Source organism: Seriola aureovittata, chromosome 23, assembly GCF_021018895.1.
Source record: "Seriola aureovittata isolate HTS-2021-v1 ecotype China chromosome 23, ASM2101889v1, whole genome shotgun sequence".
NCBI classification, from domain to species: Eukaryota; Metazoa; Chordata; class Actinopteri; order Carangiformes; family Carangidae; genus Seriola; species Seriola aureovittata.
The window spans coordinates 11,219,195-11,241,545 of record NC_079386.1 but is presented as its reverse complement, the minus strand read 5'-3'; the positions used below and the strand labels follow the sequence as shown (position 1 = coordinate 11,241,545).

The following is a 22,351-nucleotide window of genomic DNA, read 5'->3' as shown; positions in this document are numbered from 1 at the left end:
GATATATACCTGCTGCTATTTGTCATCTGTTCCCCTTCAAGGACAAGGTATTGTTATATCATCATAGGCAGAAGGTAAACCATTCTGGACATTTGACAGTGGTCTTTTTCTTGACTATTGATCCTTGAACGCAGCAGGTTAACTTACAGTGAGTTTTTCCTCCAGTACAAAACAACATCTCCATCCAACACCTGTCAGCACTCATGCCAGGGACAAAGTGAGGGAATGGAGGAAAAACAAAAAAACATTGCATTTGGATTCATGGCAGCCAGGGTCATTTTCCACTCTGCTGAGTTTGCCAACCAAGTTTAAGAGCCAAAGAGCTCAATCAAGATTGTTTGTTTTTTTAAAAAGACATCTTTCTTGTTGCATTAAAACAAAAACCAACGTACTGTCAAGGATATGCTTTGTGCAGATTTCTGAAGACAAACGTAATTTTGTGTGTTTTTAATACAAACCTTTAGTTACCAGAGGTGATCCTCCAGGTCAAAGCTACAAAGAGAAACCTTTTGCTGCAGTCCCCTGGCAGGGCACAATTAAAACATACATACAATGACAGAAGAGCATAAAACAAGCATTGTAGGACACAATACAAAATTATACACTGTACATCAGCAACAAGTGTATCTAAAATCACATAACAGAGGAAGGTCCAGATAAATATCTCAAAGCTCATAAGATTCTCCAGTTTCTCCAGTATCCTGCAATAATGATACTGATACACATATCTAAATTAAATAATATCAGTTGTTCCACTGTTGATGAGATGATGTCAAAATCAGAGTGCTGTATATTGGTATTGGACAAAAATATATCCTTTGCAATACCAATATTCAAACTAATACATGTAAACCTTTCCATAGCACTTATTAGTTACCGTTTATGCAGAGGTGTGTAAAACAGTGTCGTCAGCATATATTTGCTATTCTATCTGGCTACAATGTTGTGGGAGATCATTGCTATTTAACTGAATAGTAGAGGACCTACCATGGATCTTTGCGGTACACCCATTGTCTTCAGATAATTTTTTCTGTTCTCTTAAACTTCCCTTTGAAGATGGAATGAAAATGGGATCCTCCTTTTAAAACTATTAATATTCATCTATACTAATTTACTGTTAATGTTTGTTTTATTTATTATCTTAAGATAAAAACATTTACCTAATTTCTGATTTTTTTTGGGCCATAGCAACAAATCTTTCCATCACAGAGTTAATTTTACAAAAAAAGTGATATTGATTTGGTTCTATATAAATAAAAATTAATTTATTTGAAATGTGTTTCCAGGTCAATACAACTACACACTCTGGCACAAAAAGTTGTAAGTGTTGTTTCTTTCCTCCTGTACATGAGAAATAAATGTAAACCACAGATGTAAAATAAAAAAACATAATTTCTATATACCTTAAACTCATGCCCATACAGTATCTGATAATTAAAACAAAGCACAGTGCCATATTGTAGCACTTAAAAAGTTTGAGCACAGCTAATCCATCAAAGAGACGCCCCTGTATTGTGAAATCTGCTCTTATTCTGTCATGGTGGCTTAATGTTGACTTTTATAATTACACCTCCGTGGTATTTTGTTTATTTTGATTTGAGTCTCAGCACACTCTTTGCTGCAGGGTTCAAACGTTGGCATTGCAGCGCACCTGTCAAAGACCACCTGAAGTGTTTTATTAAGCACTTAAACATTTTTCTTATTTCATTTTAGGGATGATTTCTGTTATCCATTAGCATTTATGTTATTTGAATCATTCAATAATGGCACCAATTTACCTCTACCTCTATCTTCATCTCAGCTCACTGAAATCTCTTGTGTCTTTGTGTTTATGCTGCCAAAGTGCAATATTGACGCATAAACGTGCTATTTCGCCCTTCAATTTACTTTATTGCACTTGTCCTGCTTCCAAGGATAGCATTTCTTAAGTGCACTGTAACTACTTGACACACACACACACACACACACACACACACACATATACACACACACAGACACACACACATACACACACACACACACACACATACACACACACACACAAAGCACACCTGGGGAAACATTCCTCGAGGGAAGTCATCAATCAGTTTTATGGCTTTCTCTGGGAAAGTTTCCTCCTCTCCAATCAAGCGTCTTCCCTCCCTCCTTCCCTCCCTCCCTCCCTCCGCCTCAGTTCTCTTTCTTATATTTCCATCTGTATCAGTTTTGCTTCACATCTGAGAACGATCCACTCCAGCCAATTAACTTCAACCATTTTTCCTATTCCACTGAGGGATAATTGGAGAAAACTGGAGGGTGAGCTCTCTGCCTGGACGATACGAGATAAGGCTACTGCAACTGGCTTCTCTCTGTGTTCTCAATTTTCCCGCCAGCGGTTATAAACCTGAGGTGGAGGATCTGCACAGTGTTAACAAAATGCCGTAACAAGTCATGAAATGTTGAATTAAGTCTTAAAGTCCTACTTTTCTTTTGTAAAGTGGGAAAACTGCCATGGTCTCTGGAGCAGATCAATCTGTTTCAGGAAGTTTTTCGTTTTTTTTGTGGTTTAGTTTTTTCTCCAGAGCTTGTAACAACAAATACAGTAAAATGATCTATTTTCAGATCAATTGTTAAGCTCAGATTAACATAACGTGACTGTAATGTGTCACCGATGTTGGAAGGAGTACTCAGATCCTTCACTTAAGGGTCCAGCAAACATATTTTCTCAATTAGCTTCTTATTGTAAGCAGTGGGATCATGCAAGGACACAAAATTAGAACAGCTTTGCTTAATTTATATTGAGAGACTTTTGTATTTGCGTGTCTGTCTGTGCTCTTCTCAATGTTTCAAATCGGGTGGGGCTCTGTTGGGAAAAGATGAGGTAAGTTATTTTTCATGCACCATTTAGGATTTAACAACAGTTAAATCAAAATCTGATGTGGTCTTGTTTGCTTATGGTGGCAGACCACTATCCTCATTAATCAGATTAGCTGAGTTTTGTTTTTTTTTAAATTAAATTTAACTCTTAATAACTGCCCCCCCCCCCCCCCCCAAACTTTAAAGTGACCCTCCACTCAAAAATGTGTTATGGTCATTGTTACTTCTCCTGCATGGGGCATGGACCCTCACTGTGCAGAATGATGCATGTTTAGAGTTGGGACACTAAAAGTTTTTTAATTTACCTGACGAAAGAGAAAAGTTTCTCTATGCTCACTTTAAATCAGAGTTTACAGCTTGTCCCTTGGAGCATGATTTGTGGTTTCATGACTAATCGGAAGTCAATCCCGGTCCAATCCACAATTTACACCAGTGTGATGTGGAAACGTGACATCTGCATTGCACACACAAGAGAGAATTGACTTTAGGTGATGTAAGAGACATCTTATATCCAGTAGTTAGACTTTTAAAATAAGAAATAATTGTATATTCATCAATTGTGGATTTTTCAGTGAGGGAGGAGGTGTAAATGTCATTTTAAGAATTAAGAGTATTTTAATATTTCTTCAAACATGTCTGGAGGGAATCTTTAACTTTGATTGTTCCTAATTTAGTCACAAATATTCAATATTGTAGAGAATTGTTTAAGATTTAAAATGGAATTAACTATCAAAATGTATGAAATGAAATAGTTCCTTTCAGAGTGATTCATCATTGTTTTTACTAACGGCTGTAATTCTATCTGAAAGGGTGGTTTAATGTGTAACTGTGCATCATTTAACAAGCTGACTACGGTGGGGAGAGCATTCAAATCATTTAAAGTAAAAACAGTAAAACCACAATGCAACACTCTATTATACAAAACAAAACATTACAAGTAAAATGAAAGCAGTATAATTTCTAGACTGCTTAAAGGTATGATTCTTATACAGGGATAAGGGCTGCATCAAGATACTAACTTTAAAGTCTGAGAAGTAGAAATATTCACAGTTGAAAAATGGCCCTGAATGCGTCATTTTTTACAAGCGGATCATGTGTTTTATGTGTAAAATCTTCATCTGCAAAGTGACAAGTACAGCTGTTAGAAAAATGTCTTGGAGCAAAAAGTAAAATCTTCACATGTAAAATGCGGCGCAGTGACGGCAGAGTAGTTCAGAAAGCATGAAAGTGTAAAGCCAGAAGTCGACTCCAAAGAATACAAATGCCTCCAATCGGTCATTAACTCTAGACTATTGCTTGAGTCAATAAGTTTAGTACACTTAGGCCATTTTTTCCTGTTAATATCTGATTGGACTTTGGAGGGGTAGGCCGCATTTTGTCACATGATATTAATTAGAAAGGTGCACTGGCACTCGCAATATATTGTTTATAAGCTGATGAAAGATCAATCACACAAATAGACGTAATAGGCTGGTTAGGATGACATGAAGCAAATAGGATAGTGGGTATCAGCGTGTAGATCATCCAAAGAGAGGTTACTGTGAACTATGAAAGGTTATCAGCCCAGTGAACCCCCGTTTCGTAACGTCCTGGTTTGGGTGTGATGGATTTACAGTATATCTGAGGGGCGCCGTGCGTCAGGCAGGATGTGGCTCCTCTCGAGGTGGGATCTCTTGGCTGCAGGTCAGTTACTATAAGAAGAGACACCTCCCAGCTGATCCCGTTAATTTGTCTCCCTCCCTCCCCCCCCCCCCCCCCCCCCTTCAGTACCCAACGTGTTGCCCCCTCTCGGTAGGTTTGTCTTCCCGCTCTGCTCCTCTGCAGACGAGCTGGATGTCCGGACACTTGCTGCGCTCCTCTTCATGATCAGGAGGCATCGCAGGAGCAGGAGAAGCGGGGAGAAGGAGAATCACTGGGACGCACATGGTGAGCTTGTCCTGATTCATTTGATCCTCTTTCTAAATGTTTGTTCGCTGGGACTCTGATACTTGAGGTGTTTGTGGAGTTTTCCTCTCTGCTGAAGTCGCGCGTAAAGAGAAGCAGAGCGTGGAGGGCGAGTCTGATCTTGTATTTTTTGTCACTCAAAAAAAAAAAAAAGAAAAAAAAATCACAAAGATGAATCTGCAAAATGAGAGTTAAAATTATATGAGAGTAGCATTTAGCACTGCCTTATGTTTTCTGCCGTAAAGTATCAAGTAATTTAACAAATAATGATGAAATATTCTGACATTTAGTCCGTCATTGCTGCAACTTCTCCGTAGAAATTCAGCCGATTGGCGGGTTTCAGACTTTTTAAAATCTTCTTATTTATTACAATAATTTTCATTATAAAACTCTGAATACAGAGACTTCTGATGTTGAAGTTTATTGTACTGTATTTAACGGACTTTTGGTGTATAATCCAGGCCAAATGTATACATTTGCCACAGTGTTATTTTTGAAATTAAATTACCTAATTATATTCATTACAACTCATGTAAGAGTAAATCCAAAGTTGATATTTTTACTTTCAAAGATGGGACTGAATTTCCTCATTACTCCTTAATTTTAGCAAGTTTTTCCAGTGAGTGTTACTGCAAGTTGCAGCCGGGACAATCCAACTGTTATTATGATCATTATAAACAGTTTTAAGTATTTATGTTTGATTTTTGTCACCGTGTCCTCCTGTTGCGGATCAAATGAACAATATAATATCAAAACATAAAATATGAACCTAACAAGACAATAACATTGTTTTTAATTGGCTAGACCGAACCTGGAAGAATTGGCTCTAAATGCAAAACACCTGCAACTAATTATCAAGATTAAAAAAAAAAAAAATCTGAATGAAGTTGTTTGATCAAACGGTGATAGCTTCACTCTGTAAATATTATTGTTCCTCTCTGGGAGATAAAGTTAATTGACTGCGGCCAATTTGTGCTTAACAAGTGCAATTAGCTCTGCAGAATGGATGTAATCAGGCTCCGGGTTTCACTCTCAGCTCTTGCCAAAATCATCAGACCGAACATGACAAACATGTATGTTTAATGAACCGTGGGCAAGTGAATCATATAATTCTCAGCTCCATTAAATGAAACGGCCGTAAACTGCGTGTGACTGCAGGCTGTTTGCCTTTTAAAGATCTGTGCTGAGTTTTCCTACATTCGCTTTGCAGAACTTGTAGAAGAAAATATACCGAGTTTCTCTTAATACACATACACACAGCTCCTTTTAATTTTGTTTTAGGATACAGAGGGGCGTAAATTTAGGTCACAGCAATTTACCTTTGAGACCTTTAATGTAACTTTGGCAGCAGTAGAAATTAATTAAAGCAGGCTGTTGTGTATTTCTTTTTTATAATCTAATAATCATGTTTAATATTAAATTAACTGAGAAAAAAAACTATGAGAGCTTTTTATTTGCTTTTGTTCTCATAAAGGGAGCGGCCGGCAGTGTTTTTGTTTTATTTCAGCGCCTGCTCTTCATTATTAACTGAATGACACCTTGTGGATTTAATTGACATTCAGAGGCCTCACTTTTATTTCCATCATGCCTGAGGTTGTCTTTGGCATGACTGCAACATAGAATCACAATGATTTCATTTCCATCTGTTTTTCAATATCAACATGTGAAGCTGGAGCTTTACAGAAAGCCTGCTGCCAACTTGTATGAGGCTGTGAAGGGGGGGTAGGATTGACAGGAAACTTAAATATCAAATGGGTGACATGTGTTTTCTTATTCACAAATGAAGTAAGCAGGGCTCATGGGTCAATGCAGAAGCAGAGGGACCCTCCGTGTTGTCTGCGGGGGTACAGTCGGGCCCCTGGGGGCCCCACACATGCAGCAGATTGGCAGTTTGTTGGAGATGCAGGCATGAAGGACACGGGCCTTTAGCTAAAGATACAAGCAGTGACAATCCATTTTGTGCTGACTGTTGCTTCCACCTCCTGGGCTGCCCCACTAAAATTAGATTATTACACCTAAAACAGAGCTCCTGGAATCCTCTCCGTGTGGAATAACACACACATGGGCTTCAACTGTGCAGGCAGGAATGCAGTTTGGGAATACAGACCGCATACGTAGCCCCTCTCTTCTCACCCGGAGCACAGTGTTGTATTTCTGACCGGCTGAGGACAATTGCAAATTAACAAAGGTGTCAGTGTGGTAACATGCGCCAACAGGTGCCTTGGTTCAGCTTCAAACATGTAGGCCATAAGAGAGAGCTTATATAATTGATCATATTTATTTAAAGGCTCCGTGTCTTGGGGCAGAGCTGCAATGTAGAAGCCTGGGAAATCTTCCCAGCGACTATCAGCCTCATATAAACCTCTCTTTAAACTCCAAAGCCTTGTGTTTACTTACACAAACCGCAATTTAGCCTTTTTGAATCTCCTCACGATGCGGCACAGCAATTTGGATTTAAAATATTTGTCTCCGTCTTGCTCCGCTCGTGGCTGGACGGAGCTGCTGCCCATGACGAGGAATGTTAAAATGTGTGAGACAGGCCAAATCCAGCTCATCTGCTCCCCAGAACTGCTCCAGACCCAGACAGGCCCACAGCTCCAATGTGTGAACAGGCCAAAGCGAGTTAACAGGTAGTAAGAGAGAATACCACACACCAGAGGTTTCTACACTATATTTCCATAACTTAAAGTCCTCATTTCCTGCTAAATCCTCCCCCTTAAAGTCCCATCATAAATTCCCTCTACAGCCTAAAAAGCAATCAAAGAACGATCAGATTTAGAGGTAGGAGCTACATGTATATAAAAAAATCTTCACGGTTCCCCTTGCATCTTCTTTAAACAGACCGTTATTCCTCTTTTATTACCCGACAGACCCACTTCTCCCTCTGATAACCCCTCTATACTCTCACTCGAATGGGGCAAACACTTATGCAAACAAGTGTTCTGCAGAGATCTGTTTCTGTTTCCTTTGGCATTGTTCTCTGTTTATCAGCATCTAAATCTATTCAAAGTTGTAAGACAATAAAACATGAAAACCTCCGAGGGGAGGTGCACAAATTCCAAACTAAACCATAAAACAGCTCCTTTTTTTTTTCCTCCTCCAACATTTTTGCTTGATCAGCTTCATGAGACACTTTAATTGCACTTCACAGGGTTTCAGCAAAACGAAGCACGAATGGAGGAGATTTAGATTGGGAAATCAATATGGACTTGCAGCTTGTTGCCCCGGCTTCGAGCTCGAACATGAGCGTCGGTCTCCTCACTCTCCTCTGTTCGACTATGCTGTAAACATGCCCCCAGGTTGTCAGCAAGTATTTTTCCAGCCACTTGCCAGCCAAGCATAGCTGCTTCTAAAGATCACCCGCCGGAGATGTTGTTGATCTCATCATACCACTATTTGGCTGTATAAGCTTTTTTTTTTTTTTTTTTTTTTTGAAAACAGAGAGATTGCTGCCAAGTTATTTTCAAAACTTTTTCACTGAAACTTAATGTCTCCAAAATGGGGTCGTGTTTGTATTTGTTTTGTAATTTAGACCTTGATTTGAGGTTTCCTGGAAAGAACAGGAAGGGGGATGATGGCCTCTTTCACACACGTGCTATTTGTAGTCAATGCACATTAGCAAAGGAAGTGGTGTAAAATACCCCTGATGTGCAGTTTCTGCATTTATTCTCATCAAACTGCACTTTGCAGGAAATGCCGCTCATCTTCAACGTGTTGTTCCGACACCGCAGCCGTGTGAATTTATGGAAAGCGGCAGAGAAAAACCGTTGAAACCATATCCGGTGGGTTTGGGTGGCGGTGCCAGACAGATGATCTGGTTTCGGAAGAACAGAGAGTCTGGATTTGGCCTAGTGGGGCGCATTAAAAACCTCAGGGGCCCTCTCTCAGATGAGCATCCATTTATCAAAGTGGTTGTAATGGGCCAATGTTTAATTAGTCATGTAATGTGACAAAGACAAGAGCAAGTGCATGTCATGGGAATGTTAAACAACCGCCCCCTTTCTCTTCTAGCCTCATGTGTTTCACCCACCCCAACGCTGAACCCCCGCCCGCCTACGCTCACTCGTCATTCCCCATCCAGAATGAATTCTTCAGCATGCTCTCAACGCTCTACTACTTCCCTGAATCCTCTAATAACCTTTACCCTGCTCATAATCCCCTTCGACGCTCTCTTCCCTTCTTACACAGTCAAGACATTGACACCGAATGAAACCAGAGACCTAATTAATCATCCGATCAACTTATAAGTCCGGCTTTTTATCAGTGCGTTCAGATTCCCATGGGGCATGTCTCGACACGTCAGGAATGACCAGCCAAGGCATTCTGGACCCCAGGAATGTGGCTCGGTGGCACCAGACTCACAGTTAGACCACTCATCACTGTGCTCACGGCTTGTGGCGTTTCTCGTAGCAGCTTCACAAAAACAGAGTCGTCTGATGTGTCCGATCTTCCCTTTTTATCCTCGACCGAGTTTAACTGATCCACTTTTTAGCACGTCTTCTATTTTGGAGGTCAAGAGCGGAGCAGGTTGTCCGGGGCAGCAGAGGGTGTGCCATGGCCTCCTCGCGGGCCCCTCAGAGCTGTGTGGTCCCTGAGGGAAGCCTCATATTTCGGTTGTTGGCTAATTGAGCGGGATGACGAGGCCGGAGAGGCTCTCTGCCCCGTCCTCTCCTACGGGTTTGGTTTATGCAGCCCTGCTGACTTTGCTGTCAGTGTCAAACGCTTGTTAGGACATCATCAATCTCGCAGCAGTTAAGAATATTCCCAGAACAGAATGAAGGGGGCAGGTGATAGATGGACAGGGAGACGGAAGAGCAGGGAGAAAGTTGTTTGAAAATGTGGAAGGAAGGTAGTTATTGACGAGAAAATGACCTGTCCTCTGAAAAAGGGAAAGAAACACGAGTGACCCCGAAAAATGAAAGTGGAAAGTGTTGAACGTTCTTCTCAGGGAACAAGTTAAAGAAGTGCTCGTAGGGAATGTGCTTCTGGGCTTCGTGTGAGCCGTGAAAAACAATAAATCACTAGTTCCGGAGAAAGTAGATTCATTGTTCGTTGTGTCCACATGCCATAATTAATGTTCTGGGGCATCAAATCCTGGCACAGAAATAAATTACTCTCATCACCAGTTGTAAGAGACGGGAAGGGATTTGTACGCACTGCGGACATACAGAAGACCATGTATGTCTTTACCACGGAAGTATCCATGTAGGGGCTCAACTTGAACACACATTTCAATCTATAAATCATTTCCTACCATCCCGAACACTAATCTCCAACCCCTCTTATTCCCTCCCCTCTTTTCTTCCAGTCTATTTTCTCATACCCTCTCTTCTGCTCGATAACCCTTCACACCGGTCATGCTCAGCCCCCTCGCTCGCCTGCAACACTGACCAACGGTAAAGTGATTTGAAAAGGGGAGCCATAAACGTGATGGATGTGGTCCAGCTCAGGGTTTAGCCCCAGCTGTCGGGCATGTTTTTTGTCATTTCAGACAGACCCGCTGGGTGCGCGCCCTTCTTCACCCCCACTCATCCACTCTTTTTTGGGACTGAGCGGAGTTTTAAGACGAATATGTTCTTAAAGGCTGTCAAGGCCACGGGTTCAAACCAGTGGCTGACACTGCTCTGAAGATCGGAGATTACATTTTTACGGGATGAGATCTTTACTGGTTTCTACCGAAAGCCAATAAGGTGCAGTTGAAGGGATGTGGTGAGCTGGTATTGTGTGTTTTCAATAAAGGCACAGGTGGTCGATCTTAGATTTCCTTCTTTGGCTTTGAATGCAAGTCATATAAATCAATCAGTTTATGTTTTTTTTTTTCTTTTATGATCTAGCTCCCATGGTTTTCTCTTAAAAATCATCTTTTTTTCTTCCCCAGGCTCGATGACATGATGTTCCTACCCTTTTCCCCTCCCCCCTCCACCTCTCTCTTCCCTGTTTTCCTTCTACTCCTCCTTTTCCTCCCTCCGTCCCTCGTCTCTTCTTCCCTTTCCCACACCCCGTTGAGCTGGACTTCGCCTCATGACCCCTGCTATCACCTAGACGGCCGCCCGCGACACTGCTTGTCGGAGTTTATCAACGCTGCCTATGGAGTCCCGGTTAATGCTAGTCACTCGCAACAAGGGCCAGACTATGACAGCAACATCATCACCTTGACAGACCTCCACAACCCTCACAACCTCACATGCTGGATGGCTCACAGAGGCACTGACACCGGGGAATGGGTCCTCACCGTACCGCTGGGCCGCCGCTTTGAGATCACTTACATAAGTTTGCAGTTCTGCCACCAGGGGGAGCCATCAGACCCCATCTCCATCTCCATCCTCAAGTCGATGGACTTCGGGCGCACCTGGAGGCCGATGCAGCACTACTCCAGCGACTGCCTTGGAAACTTTGGGCTGCCCTCCCAGACAGTGGCCCAGACCAGGCATCAAGAGACGGAACCTCTCTGCTCAGACCCTCGCCCCCTGCAAAAGCAGAGAGGTGGCATGGTGTTGGCCTTCTCCACCCTGGACGGACGACCATCATCTCCCGATTTTGACCACAGCCCCACCCTCCAGGACTGGGTGACGGCCACAGACATACGGGTGGTCTTCCATCAGTTGTCTAAAGTCGCCAAAGCGGGCAACCTGGATAAAAAGCAAGAAGCACGATGGCGTGACGGTGGAGAAGATGACAGAGGGACTTTTGGACTTCTGAGGTGGAGATCAGGCTACAAGGGCCGCACTGGAGATCAGGTCGACAAGTTAAACGCAGATAATACACTGGCATTTTTTGACAGGGAGACAAAAAACTTAGATATAAGTGGGAGGAATAAAGGGGAGAAAGTGGACAAACATGGAAGGAAGGGTCATAATAAAGGGTCAGGTCAAGACGAAGATGGACACAATGTGACCAGCAAAGAAGGGGGGGGTAGTTTCGGTATGGACACTTTCACTTCCTCAAAGAAAAGTGGGAGAGGTAGAGGGCGTGGTCACAAGAAGGAGCGCATTCATTGGCTTCCTTGCCCCAATGGCAACTGCAATTGGACAGTGGAGGGGCGGAACAGGGGCAACAAAGGGCGGGAACTGAGGAAGAGGAGGAACAATAATCTCAACACGAGACAAAGTGCCAGGAATCTGCAGGTGGCTCCGCCCTCTGCTTTTATCTCTCACGTCCGAGCTCCTCTGGCCCTCTCTGACCTGCAGGTTGGAGGCAGGTGTAAATGTAACGGACACGCTTCCAGGTGTCGCCGTGACGACACAGGCCGGGCAGTATGTGTGTGCGAGCATCACACGGCAGGGCCAGACTGTGATGTGTGTGAGGATTTCTACTTTGACAGACCGTGGCATCGGGCTACACCCACGCACCCAAACCCCTGTGTTGGTGAGTCATTCAACTATGTTTACTACTTTTTTAACATATAGAAACATACAACACAACACAGGTCACTCAACAATGAACTGCAACAAACAAAAGGTAGATGTAGACTGTACATGCAAGGGGAATAACTGTGTAAAGTAAAAATGTGAAAGTGTGGCATGTATATTCTTTAATTTATGAATTAATTTCTTCTTTTTTTCCTCTTTCTGAACTCAATCAAATCTAAATCAGCAGAAGAAATACTACACTGATTATAGCGCAAATACAGTAAAGGGCTCATTCAAATTCAGTCCTAATTCTGAGCATAGACTTTACAGGCTACAACTCTGACTTTTCTAACCCACCAAGTTAAATGTTATAAAGTGTAAAAAAAATAATGTAGTTAATTTTGGTCACTTAAACCAGACACACTGATTTCAGCATTCACATTAATAAAACTAGATGCTGACTGATTCTGGACTTTTGAGGCCAGATCCCTTAAACCTGATTTTTAAAGAGTTGTGACCAAGATACATACTGAGCAGGACATTTTACAGTTCAAAAATAAATGTGACAGTGCTCTCTGATGGACAAACCATTTATTGGAGACACTATATTGAAATATCTTGTCACTTATAAGCCGCCGTGTAAGCTCATATTGGCTGATATATCGTCCTGGCCAATTTATCCTCACAAGCGCCATGACACAAATGTTACTGTGACTGACTGTGATTTCACTTGTTTGTTACTTTATGGATGAAGTATGAGTATTCATGATATAGACAAACTTTTTGAATGTGTTATTTTTGCGAACTAATCTCTCCTTTGCCCAGCCTGCGAGTGTAACGGCCATTCAAACAAGTGCCGCTTCAGCATGGAGGTGTTTCAGCAGTCGGGCCGACGCAGCGGAGGCGTGTGTCAGAAGTGCCGCCACCACACGGCTGGACGCCACTGCCAGTACTGCCAGAATGGGTACACCCGCAACCACAGCAAGCCACTGAACCACCGCAAGGCCTGCCAACGTCAGTCATTGTGTGTGTGTGTGTGTGTGTGTGTGTGTGTGTGTGTGTGTGTGTGTGTGTGTGTGTGTGTGTGTTTGGGGTCTGGCTCAAGGGGAAAAATGATGTGCATTCCTGGGAGATGAAAAGCAAATCATAGTGTGAGAGACAGTGTTAATGTCTGACAGTCTGAACGCATGTCCGTGTGTGTGTTTACATGGCCGTTCTGTCCCTGTCCGAGCGAACAGAAGTGTTTATGGGGTGGTTACATTGTGATAGTGAAAAGCTATTCCTGTTAGCGATACTCACACAAAAAACACACACAGAAAAACCCCCACTGAGCTGCCACCTGTATCCCCATCGTTACCACCGGTTGGCATCTGCCATGACCCCTGACCTTTGACTGGTCACATGTCCTAAGTGACTGTGACACTCAGGCATTCACATGTGGAAGCTTGACCACGGGCCTAATATATCCAGAGTTAATGGGCTCTCTTTGAGCTTGACACACGTGCAGGGATGAAAAAAAAATGAGCTATGATTAAACATCCCCATGTTTTGTTTTTTTTCAATATTTGAAACTGCGAATTCACATCTTCCACCTCACTGTCTTGCATGTCAGCTTTAATTTATTGACACCATATTTCACAGAGTTACCATTCAGAGGCAAGTGGTGATATAATTACTCATTTTCTCCTGTCAGGTTGTAAGGACTTGTGTAAACATTAACAGAGTGTGAACAGAGCTGCTCAAGTGTGGCTTCCTCTCTCTATCTGTCTTCACGCGCTGGGTCTTATCCAGTGAGAGTAGAGGTAAATAAAAAGCTTTGCAGTGTAAACCGTGGCAAATCCAGGCAGTAATCATTATACAGCATCACGACGGCCAATATGAAGGTAAAAAAACCAAAAAAAAACAGAAGAGGAATTAATGTAGACTCAGGATCGGTCTCCAGCTTGATGACGGTTTGTGGTAAAAGCACCAAGAACAATGATGGAAATAAGGTCAGGAGTTTGTCCATAAGCCAAACCAGTGATGTGATATTCAGTAATTAAATCCTTGTGGAGGAATTTGTCTCTGTTTATCCATCACAAAAGAATCTCTTCCCTGGTGTCAGTAAATGTCTCGCCTCTTGCTCAAGGACACTCCCTCAGGACAGATGCTTGCTGTCATGCAGGATTAAACCTGAGTTCTGTCATTGATGGATGGTCGTCTTAATCCCGCTGGTTGCACAGTCTGTGTTTTGTTCAGTAGACACAGATTTTAACACATTTTGGCTTAAAATACTTCCCACTTGCCTCGATGTGCTGTCTTCACCACAATGCCAGGAGAACTTGCTTGGGCTCATGCCTGTTTCATATTCATACAAATGAAATATACTGGCACATGGAAGCTAAACAGTACAACCACAGCCTTCTGGGTGCTGAAAACCTTCACTGGAGTCACTCCATTTCATTAAAGCAGCATTATTTAACATTTTTATTTTTATAGCAAAGTCTAAAATGTCGTGTGCAGTTAGAAGTGACCATTTTAGCGTCTTTCAGCTCATTGTTTCGGTTGTTTTCCGCATTGTTTCACCAAATAAAGTTTTGATAAACCTATTGCACGCTACCTGCCCGGCACCAACTGACAGACAGACAAGTTAGCAACTAGCTCATGGAGAACAGAAAACAGTCAAAAAGGATGACAGTTGTAAAATGGACAGAGATACATCTTCAAAACTAATTGCTTTGTCCTCACTGAATGTGGAAACAGGCAAGTGTTTGCTAACACGTTCAGTTTTCTAAGGTGATAGTATGCCACTGTTGGATTTTCAGCTTGTTGCACTGCCCTAAGTGACCTGCTTTTACAAAAAAACACGGCCCATGCAAGACTAATCTTTCCATTCTCTTTTCCAGCATGTCAGTGCCATCCCCTGGGAGCAGTGGGTCGCTGGTGCAACCAGACCTCAGGTCAGTGTCTGTGCCGAGAAGGGGTGATGGGCCTCAGGTGCAACCGCTGTGCCCCAGGATACAAACAGGGCAAGTCCCCTCTACGGCCCTGCATACGTAAGTTTACAGCCACTATTTATGCTAAAGAAGAATCTAGAAAAAGGGCAGTAATATACCTTTATATGGAGATCATGAGAAAGGTAGAAGTACCATGTTGTTTTAGCATTGGAAATACATTTGGAGACGAGGTCTCCAATGCTGGTTTCTCTTGACAGTGACCACAGTCTTCCCTTAACCTTATCCAAGCAGTTTGAGTTTCCTAAACTTGACCAAACCTTTGTCACGAAGGGTCAGATCAGAAAACAGTCATATGACTATTTTTTGTAAACTGATGGGGGCATCAGATCAGATTATGGATGACCAGCCTTTCTGTTGTTTAGGTTGGAGGACTTGTTTTAATATGGATGGTGAGTCTTAACTTATCTAAATAATATCTCTGTGCATTTGATGCATGCTGCCCTTCTCAAATAAATCACAGCCTTTTAATAGTTTCTTGTCAATCATGACAAAGTGACCTCTTTAATTTCTCCTTCAACCTCATTTGCTCGCGGCCTAAATGGATTAAACCTTCTATCAAGAGCTCTAATCCTTTATCAAATAGTAGCTCAATATAAAAGGGGCCGCTGCTGTCCTGACCAATTTGGCCCAATCTCCCAGCGTGTCCCCTTTTCATCATCCCTGGAGACGGTTTCCATAGCAGCGTTAACATGAGCTGACCACTACAGGGAAACCTCATCTCCAGCTGATCTGGGATGAGCGTCAGATCAAGTGGATTGTTTCTACTCATATCTCCGCTCTCGACCAGCACCGAACCTCAGCCATGAGCGCTAATCCACGTGCACTCGCTGGGCTAATCGCGCGAGTGCCGACAACCACACAGCCACTAACGCTGTGTAAGCCCCAATCAGGTGACATAGGGAGCCAGTGGCGACGAGCTTCACACCTGTTGTGCAGCTCAAAATGCCCCCATCACAGGGCCCAGACCCATAACTCTCCCAGTGAAAGGAGTGAGTGAAAGAAAACCTTGTTTGTTTTTACTGCCAGACCATCTCGGGCTATGTATAGCATCCCTTACCCCCACCCAACACCACATCCAACACCTCGGTTCCTCCTCTCATAGGACAGAGCAAAAGGCACGCGGCAGCCAGGCTAAACTTAAAGTTAGCTCGCACTGAAACGTTTGTCCAGGCCTCGAGCAGCTCAGGAAGTTCACAGAATTAAGTATATGTCAAAAGTCGAAATGAAGTAACTACATATTTGGTCACTTACTTACGTCATGGTAATTCAGTTACTTTTTCCATATGAAGCAGTAGCTACAGGCGCCATGATGGAGAAAAAGAAGCTCAGCTACACGCCTGCTCAAGCTAACGTGACTTATGTTAGCTTACCTGATTTCAGTAGCTGTCATCTCAGTTTTTGACTCCAGTGCAATTCATGCAATTTCAGCTGCTTTCAAATCACATATTTCAGTCAATTAGGCTGTAAGTTGATTTATTACATTAGTTTCAATATAAATATGAATAGCAGAAGGACTGACACCCAGCAAAACTGTTATATTAAACTCCTATGAACTATGGCATTTAAATAATCAAAATAAAGTTTATTTTCTTAAACAAAAGAAGTTAGTTATTTGGGCAGATTTTCACTACACGATTATTGTTTTCAAAAGAATTCATGATAATCATGTTAATAATAATGATAAGTCAAATCTTTAACTTTCTTTTTTTGTGTGTGTTTTGTCTCTTTTTGGCAAATGAATTAGACTCATAAGATTGTAGGGAGATGGAGAGAGAGTCTGTAACCATAACTGTACAAAAGTGTAGGTCGACAAAAACAATAAACAAAAACAAAAAACTATCACTCAGTGGATAGTGAAAAGGTGACCAGATGAACCAATAAGCAAAAGATTCACAAGGCCAAACATCTGCCATCACAATATTATCATATGTGTATTATTAACACTGTATTAGTATTTCATTTTTTATATCGCGGTTATCGTCAATACCTCTACCATCTTGTAACGGATACGAAAGCTAAATGAAAACATTTTCTTTGTAGAAACTGAATGTTCTCTTAACACGCTGATGATTATCCAAAGTCCATAATTTTAATAATATTTCTGAATTTAGAATCATAACTTTTCAGAGAGATTTTTTTAGATATCGAATATGTGAGAGCTTGACTTCTTGTTAAATGAAAACATCGTCAGAGTAAGACATCAAAAGTTTAGTTCTGGGAAACTCAGGTAACGTACTGCGTCAGTATCTAAAAATGTCAAACGATACCCAGTCCTGCTCACAAAGGTTCCCTCAACCGGCTCATTACGACCTCTCACATACAGTCTGCACATCCACAAACACACAGCGACTTCCTGTCTTTTAAAAGTAGGGGGACAAGTAAGCTGGGTGGGGGTGTAGGGTGTCACTGGCCCAGTTGTGTCAGAGAGGACGGGACATGAAGGCGGGGGGTGGGGGGGTAGAGCGTGAGCTTGGTAATATATGGCTGCGCTGTCACACACACACACTTTTACAAGAGGCCTGGATAATGTATGTACAGACCAACAGGTTGTTCATTTTCCATCCACAAGTTCACGGACACACACACACACACAGGCACGCAAATTTTTATTAGACTCTGTTTAATGTTTGAGACAAAACCATACAAGAAGTGATGGTTTGACCTTAGTGAATTTCTAAAAGTAAAGTTTGTATCTTCAGCGTCAGGCAGTGTGTTTCTAGCCCGTAAAAGGACCACACAAACGGCCAGTTTGACACTTGCTTATCTTCTGCACAGACATACCTCACGCACTCAGAGGCATTCAAGCGTAACACACAAACCCCACAGAAGGCCGACGCTCGTCTGTGTATCTGCTCCTGTCACCTGTCTGAAACTGTGTTTATGTTTGCAGGAATTCAAGAGATCGCTCCGACCCCAGTGTACCAACCTCAATACAGCATCGGTGAGTAGATTCAACCGCCTTCTTTAAGTTTTTAAATCTTTTCAATAGGTAGGCTACATTTAATATTTCACGGTCACCTTAGAAACGACCTGGTCTCGTGAGTATCTCTAGTTGTATTTCATCAGTTGGGCTGTTTTATGGCAATATTGGATTTACAGAAGTTTTGCACCAGTGTGAGAAAGTGCCTTGATTTTTTTTGAGACATGTTTCAATGAATTAAACAAAAACAGAAATTCATGACTGCTTATTGCATGTATACATTTCTAGATCATTTAAATTGCCAATATAACAGACAAATCCATCTATATCGCCAGCCTTGAATGTTAACCATGTTTCTCATATGCTTTTTATTCTGGCTGTTTATTTCTCTCTTAGTTCAACTTATAAAATATACATTATTATTAAATCAAATGAGGAGTGTGTGAGATTCCAAAAATTTAAATATTCAGAGCAACTTTCAATCGAAGTGAATAAAGATTTTGTTGTAATGAAAACTGAAAGAGAACACACACCTCTAGAGATGTAACAGGTCGCAGCTTGACTGTGACTGATATAATCTTTCTATTTAAATTTATTTCAGCATATCTTGCCATGAATTACTCTCTTTCTGTTTTAGTGTGATAAAGTTTTTTCGCTCTCCAGACATATCCGTTTAACCCTGTTGCTGTCACCTCATGTATAACACAGAGATTTATTGCACTTACTTGGAATCATATATCAAAACAAAAATCCTCTCTGAAGTCTTGCCATGGGCCACATTTTTTTAAACAGAGGGGACCTTGAATTGAAACAGTTTCGGGAGCCGCTGTTCCTCGGGCTGTAGCTGAGCACCTCCTCCTAGTGGCAGCTCGAGGAATGTCCCACCTGCTGCACTCGCGGGTCATCTGTTAGTCACAGGATACTGTGATGACAAATAGAAGCAGCCATATTGTAATTAGGGGAAAAGACATGTGCTGATATACTTGCTGTGAAATGATACCCTCTCATTTGATGCATTCTCCCTCCCTCCCTCTCTCTTCACTCTCTCTCCTAGCGGAGGAGTGTGTTTCATATTGCCAGCCTTCTCAGGTTAAAGTCAGGATGAACTTGGAGACCTATTGTCTCAAGGACTACGGTTGGTGTCATGTTTTCTTATCTATTTTTATTTTCTATTTTTATTAACTTGTCATAAAAATCATAATTTAGGATTTAATGATAACAATAACCACAACAATAATAATAGTTTATTAATATTTAATCAAAATATTAATTATTATTAATAATAATAATGTATATTTTGCACCTCTGTGTTTCTCAGTGCTGAAGGTGCAGGTGAGAGGGATGGAGCGTTCAGGTCCCTGGTGGCAGTTCTCCATCTCAGTCCAAACCGTCTTCCGCACAGGGTCCACCTCTCGCGTTCGCAGGGGCCCCCAATCCCTCTGGGTCCCCGACCGTGACCTCGGCTGCGGCTGCCCCGCCCTCCACGTGGGTCGGACATACCTCCTGATTGGCGCAGAGGAAGGAGAGCGAGGCTGGGGCCCAGAGGAGAGTCGCCTGGTGGCGGACCGCTCTACTCTGGCCCTCCAGTGGCGGGAACACTGGAGCCCCAAACTCAGGGGCTTCCGGGGGCAGGACAAGAGGGGCCGCTGCCCTCCAAAATCCCCCAACAGCCACCACAGGGAGCACTCAAAACCCCAGTCTGGGTACGTCCCCCCTCACCTGCTGACTGAGAAAGACTCTGACAGCGTGAACACGCACTCTGTAGAAGTGGACGAGACTCAAACCTTAGCAGTGCCGCACACACACCCTCACACAGAGGTTAAATCCACAGTGGCGACCCCCTCACCCACTACACCTGCTCTGGTGTGTTCCACTCAAGGTCCTGAATAAAAAAAAATAACAAGGAGAAACAACAAAGACAGGATGACTGAGATTTTCACCTTCATCCTCCACCTTTCTGGACATTTTGCAACAAGAGAGCTACTATAAAAAAGGAGAAGAAAGTGCTTTTTCTAAATTTTTTTCTGAAGGTTTCAGGAAAAACAGAAGTGACTTTATACAGAGAAACTCTCAACACACACGAACACACACACACACACACACACTCCTGTTATGTGATGTTCAAATGCTGATCTAAAAATGTGAAGAAACACACATTTCCTCATGTAACTGTTGGGTTTGTGTGTTTTTGGAGGGTAGAGGTCAAATTGATGACGGAGCACTAACGTCTACAGCAGATGAAATATCTAAATATACCCACCAAAAACAAAACTGGTGCTATGTGAAATATTAGTTATGAGAATTTTAATATTTTCTACTAAAGAAACTTTTGAAAATTAAAGTTTGACTAAACTCTGACTAAAAGGCCATGCAGCATTTTTTCCAGTATTTTCTGAATTATATTTATTATTAGATTAATTTACGTAACACACACAAACAAGGGAAACTTGACATAACAAAATATACAATAAGGGTAAATATTCTACCTCACATTTACTACACACACGTAAACAAAGCTAATTCAGTGATTTTTTTCCTTTTTTAAATAAAAACTATTAGAGATCTTGTTATATAAATGACAGGTTTTACTACAAATGAGGCCAATACAACATTTTTGTATCATAATGAAATTTGAAAATAACATTAATTAATTTACGAAATAAAAATAGTTTTAAACTGACAAACATGCAAATTGCAAACATAGTTGATAGTTAACATTTATAGAACCACTGTAAAAAAAAAAATTGAACTAATATTTTCGTAAAATTCATAAAATCCTTTTATCTCTGACATTTTTCATGTGTTTCTTTACTCATTCTCTGAGCCTGAAATTCACTTGTGTACATAATAACGTTGCACAAATTGTTTTTTAACAGAAATTTGCCATTTTTCCACTTTTATATCTATTCTCAGTAGTTAGGATAAAAGTAAAGCAAGCTCCAGGTTACGCACACACACACACACACACACACACACTCACAAGCGTGTACATACACACACATACACCTTGCATTCATTCTGCACAATATTTTGGGAAATTGAGACTATCTACAATCTGGACAGCTGACACACAGACCAAACTAACCTCAGTCTCATTTCCTAACCGTACAGGAATCCTCAGACAGTCACCGGCCTTGATATGGATCTAAAAAGCATCGGCCCGACCTGTCGTCATGGCTTCTGTTTCCATTTGGGAGATATGGCGTCATAGCCCAGGGGAAATGGTGGAGGTGGTGGGGCAGTGTATTAAGACAGATGGGCGAGCTCCTATTTGTTGAGCAGCTACATTGTTTTGGTAGCGGCCGTGTCAGTGATTGGTTGTGCTGCTGTGCTGAAGCCAACGATTGAAAACACAAAGAGAAAAATAGACTCGCTGACTGATGATTGCTCAGTGCGATTCATCACACAGTACACTGATGGGAAGGGTATGTGTGTGTGTGTGTGTGTGACAGTGTGTTGGCACGTTTTTGAACCCTTATGAGGTTCAAACGTCCACAAAGTCCAGAATTAACAGTTTCTTGGCGCCAAGTAACACACAGGGGCCCCCAAACAAAAATCCACTGATGCCGGGAATACAAGAAAATAAAAATCGACTTTTCAAACCCATGTGTGTGTGTGTGTATGTGTGTATAAATATATATTTTTTTTTTTTGTTTTGCTTTGTTTTTGTTTTTCATTATGGCATCTTTCACATTATTCTTCTGGTCTAATGTTTAGTTTTCAGATAATTCACTGCATTCATCTCTGCCTCCAGGTCAAACCTGGCCACCAGTTTATGATAATAATATAAATTATGCGTGAATGTGGGGATTTGAACAAGAGAAGGTCAGTGTTCTGTGACGGTGTGATTTTGTTAAAACATTTGCTGCATACGAAACAAGGAAGACGACTGATACTGTGCAAAAGACCAGCTTGTAAAGCCAGAACCCTTCAAACTTGAAGCTGCTGTAATCAATATATTTATATTAACAATGGATCAAATGACAAGTTGTATAATAACTCTGCAGTTCCTCTCAGCTCTGTGCACCGTTTTAGCATCTTTCAGTTCATTGTTCTGGTTTTACAGCCAGCGTTAGTATCGGAAAGGAGTGACAACAAACCAATGGAAACTAATTCATTTAAGAATCTTTTACACAAGAAAACAAAACCAAGCTCATGACAAGACGAAGACAAAGCAGATATACTAGGAAAGCTGTAGCATGTAGAGTGCAGGGTTACAGCTGCATCACATTCACGTGTATAATAACACTAACTTATGTGTGTTAGAGGTAGAAGTATCTGTGTCT

At 41.8% G+C, this 22,351-nt stretch overlaps 1 protein-coding gene across 1 annotated transcript; it reads left to right on the top strand.

Annotated features, from left to right (window-relative positions):
* Positions 1 to 4,636: 4,636 nt before the first annotated feature.
* ntn5 (netrin 5) lies at positions 4,637 to 21,667 on the top strand. Its single transcript, XM_056368391.1, has 7 exons — positions 4,637 to 4,782; positions 10,679 to 12,165; positions 12,975 to 13,163; positions 15,035 to 15,184; positions 18,036 to 18,086; positions 19,120 to 19,200; positions 19,384 to 21,667. Exons 2-7 carry the CDS (start codon positions 10,689 to 10,691, stop codon positions 19,953 to 19,955), a joined length of 2,520 nt encoding a protein of 839 aa, XP_056224366.1. The 5' UTR covers positions 4,637 to 4,782; positions 10,679 to 10,688; the 3' UTR covers positions 19,956 to 21,667.
* Positions 21,668 to 22,351: the final 684 nt, after the last annotated feature.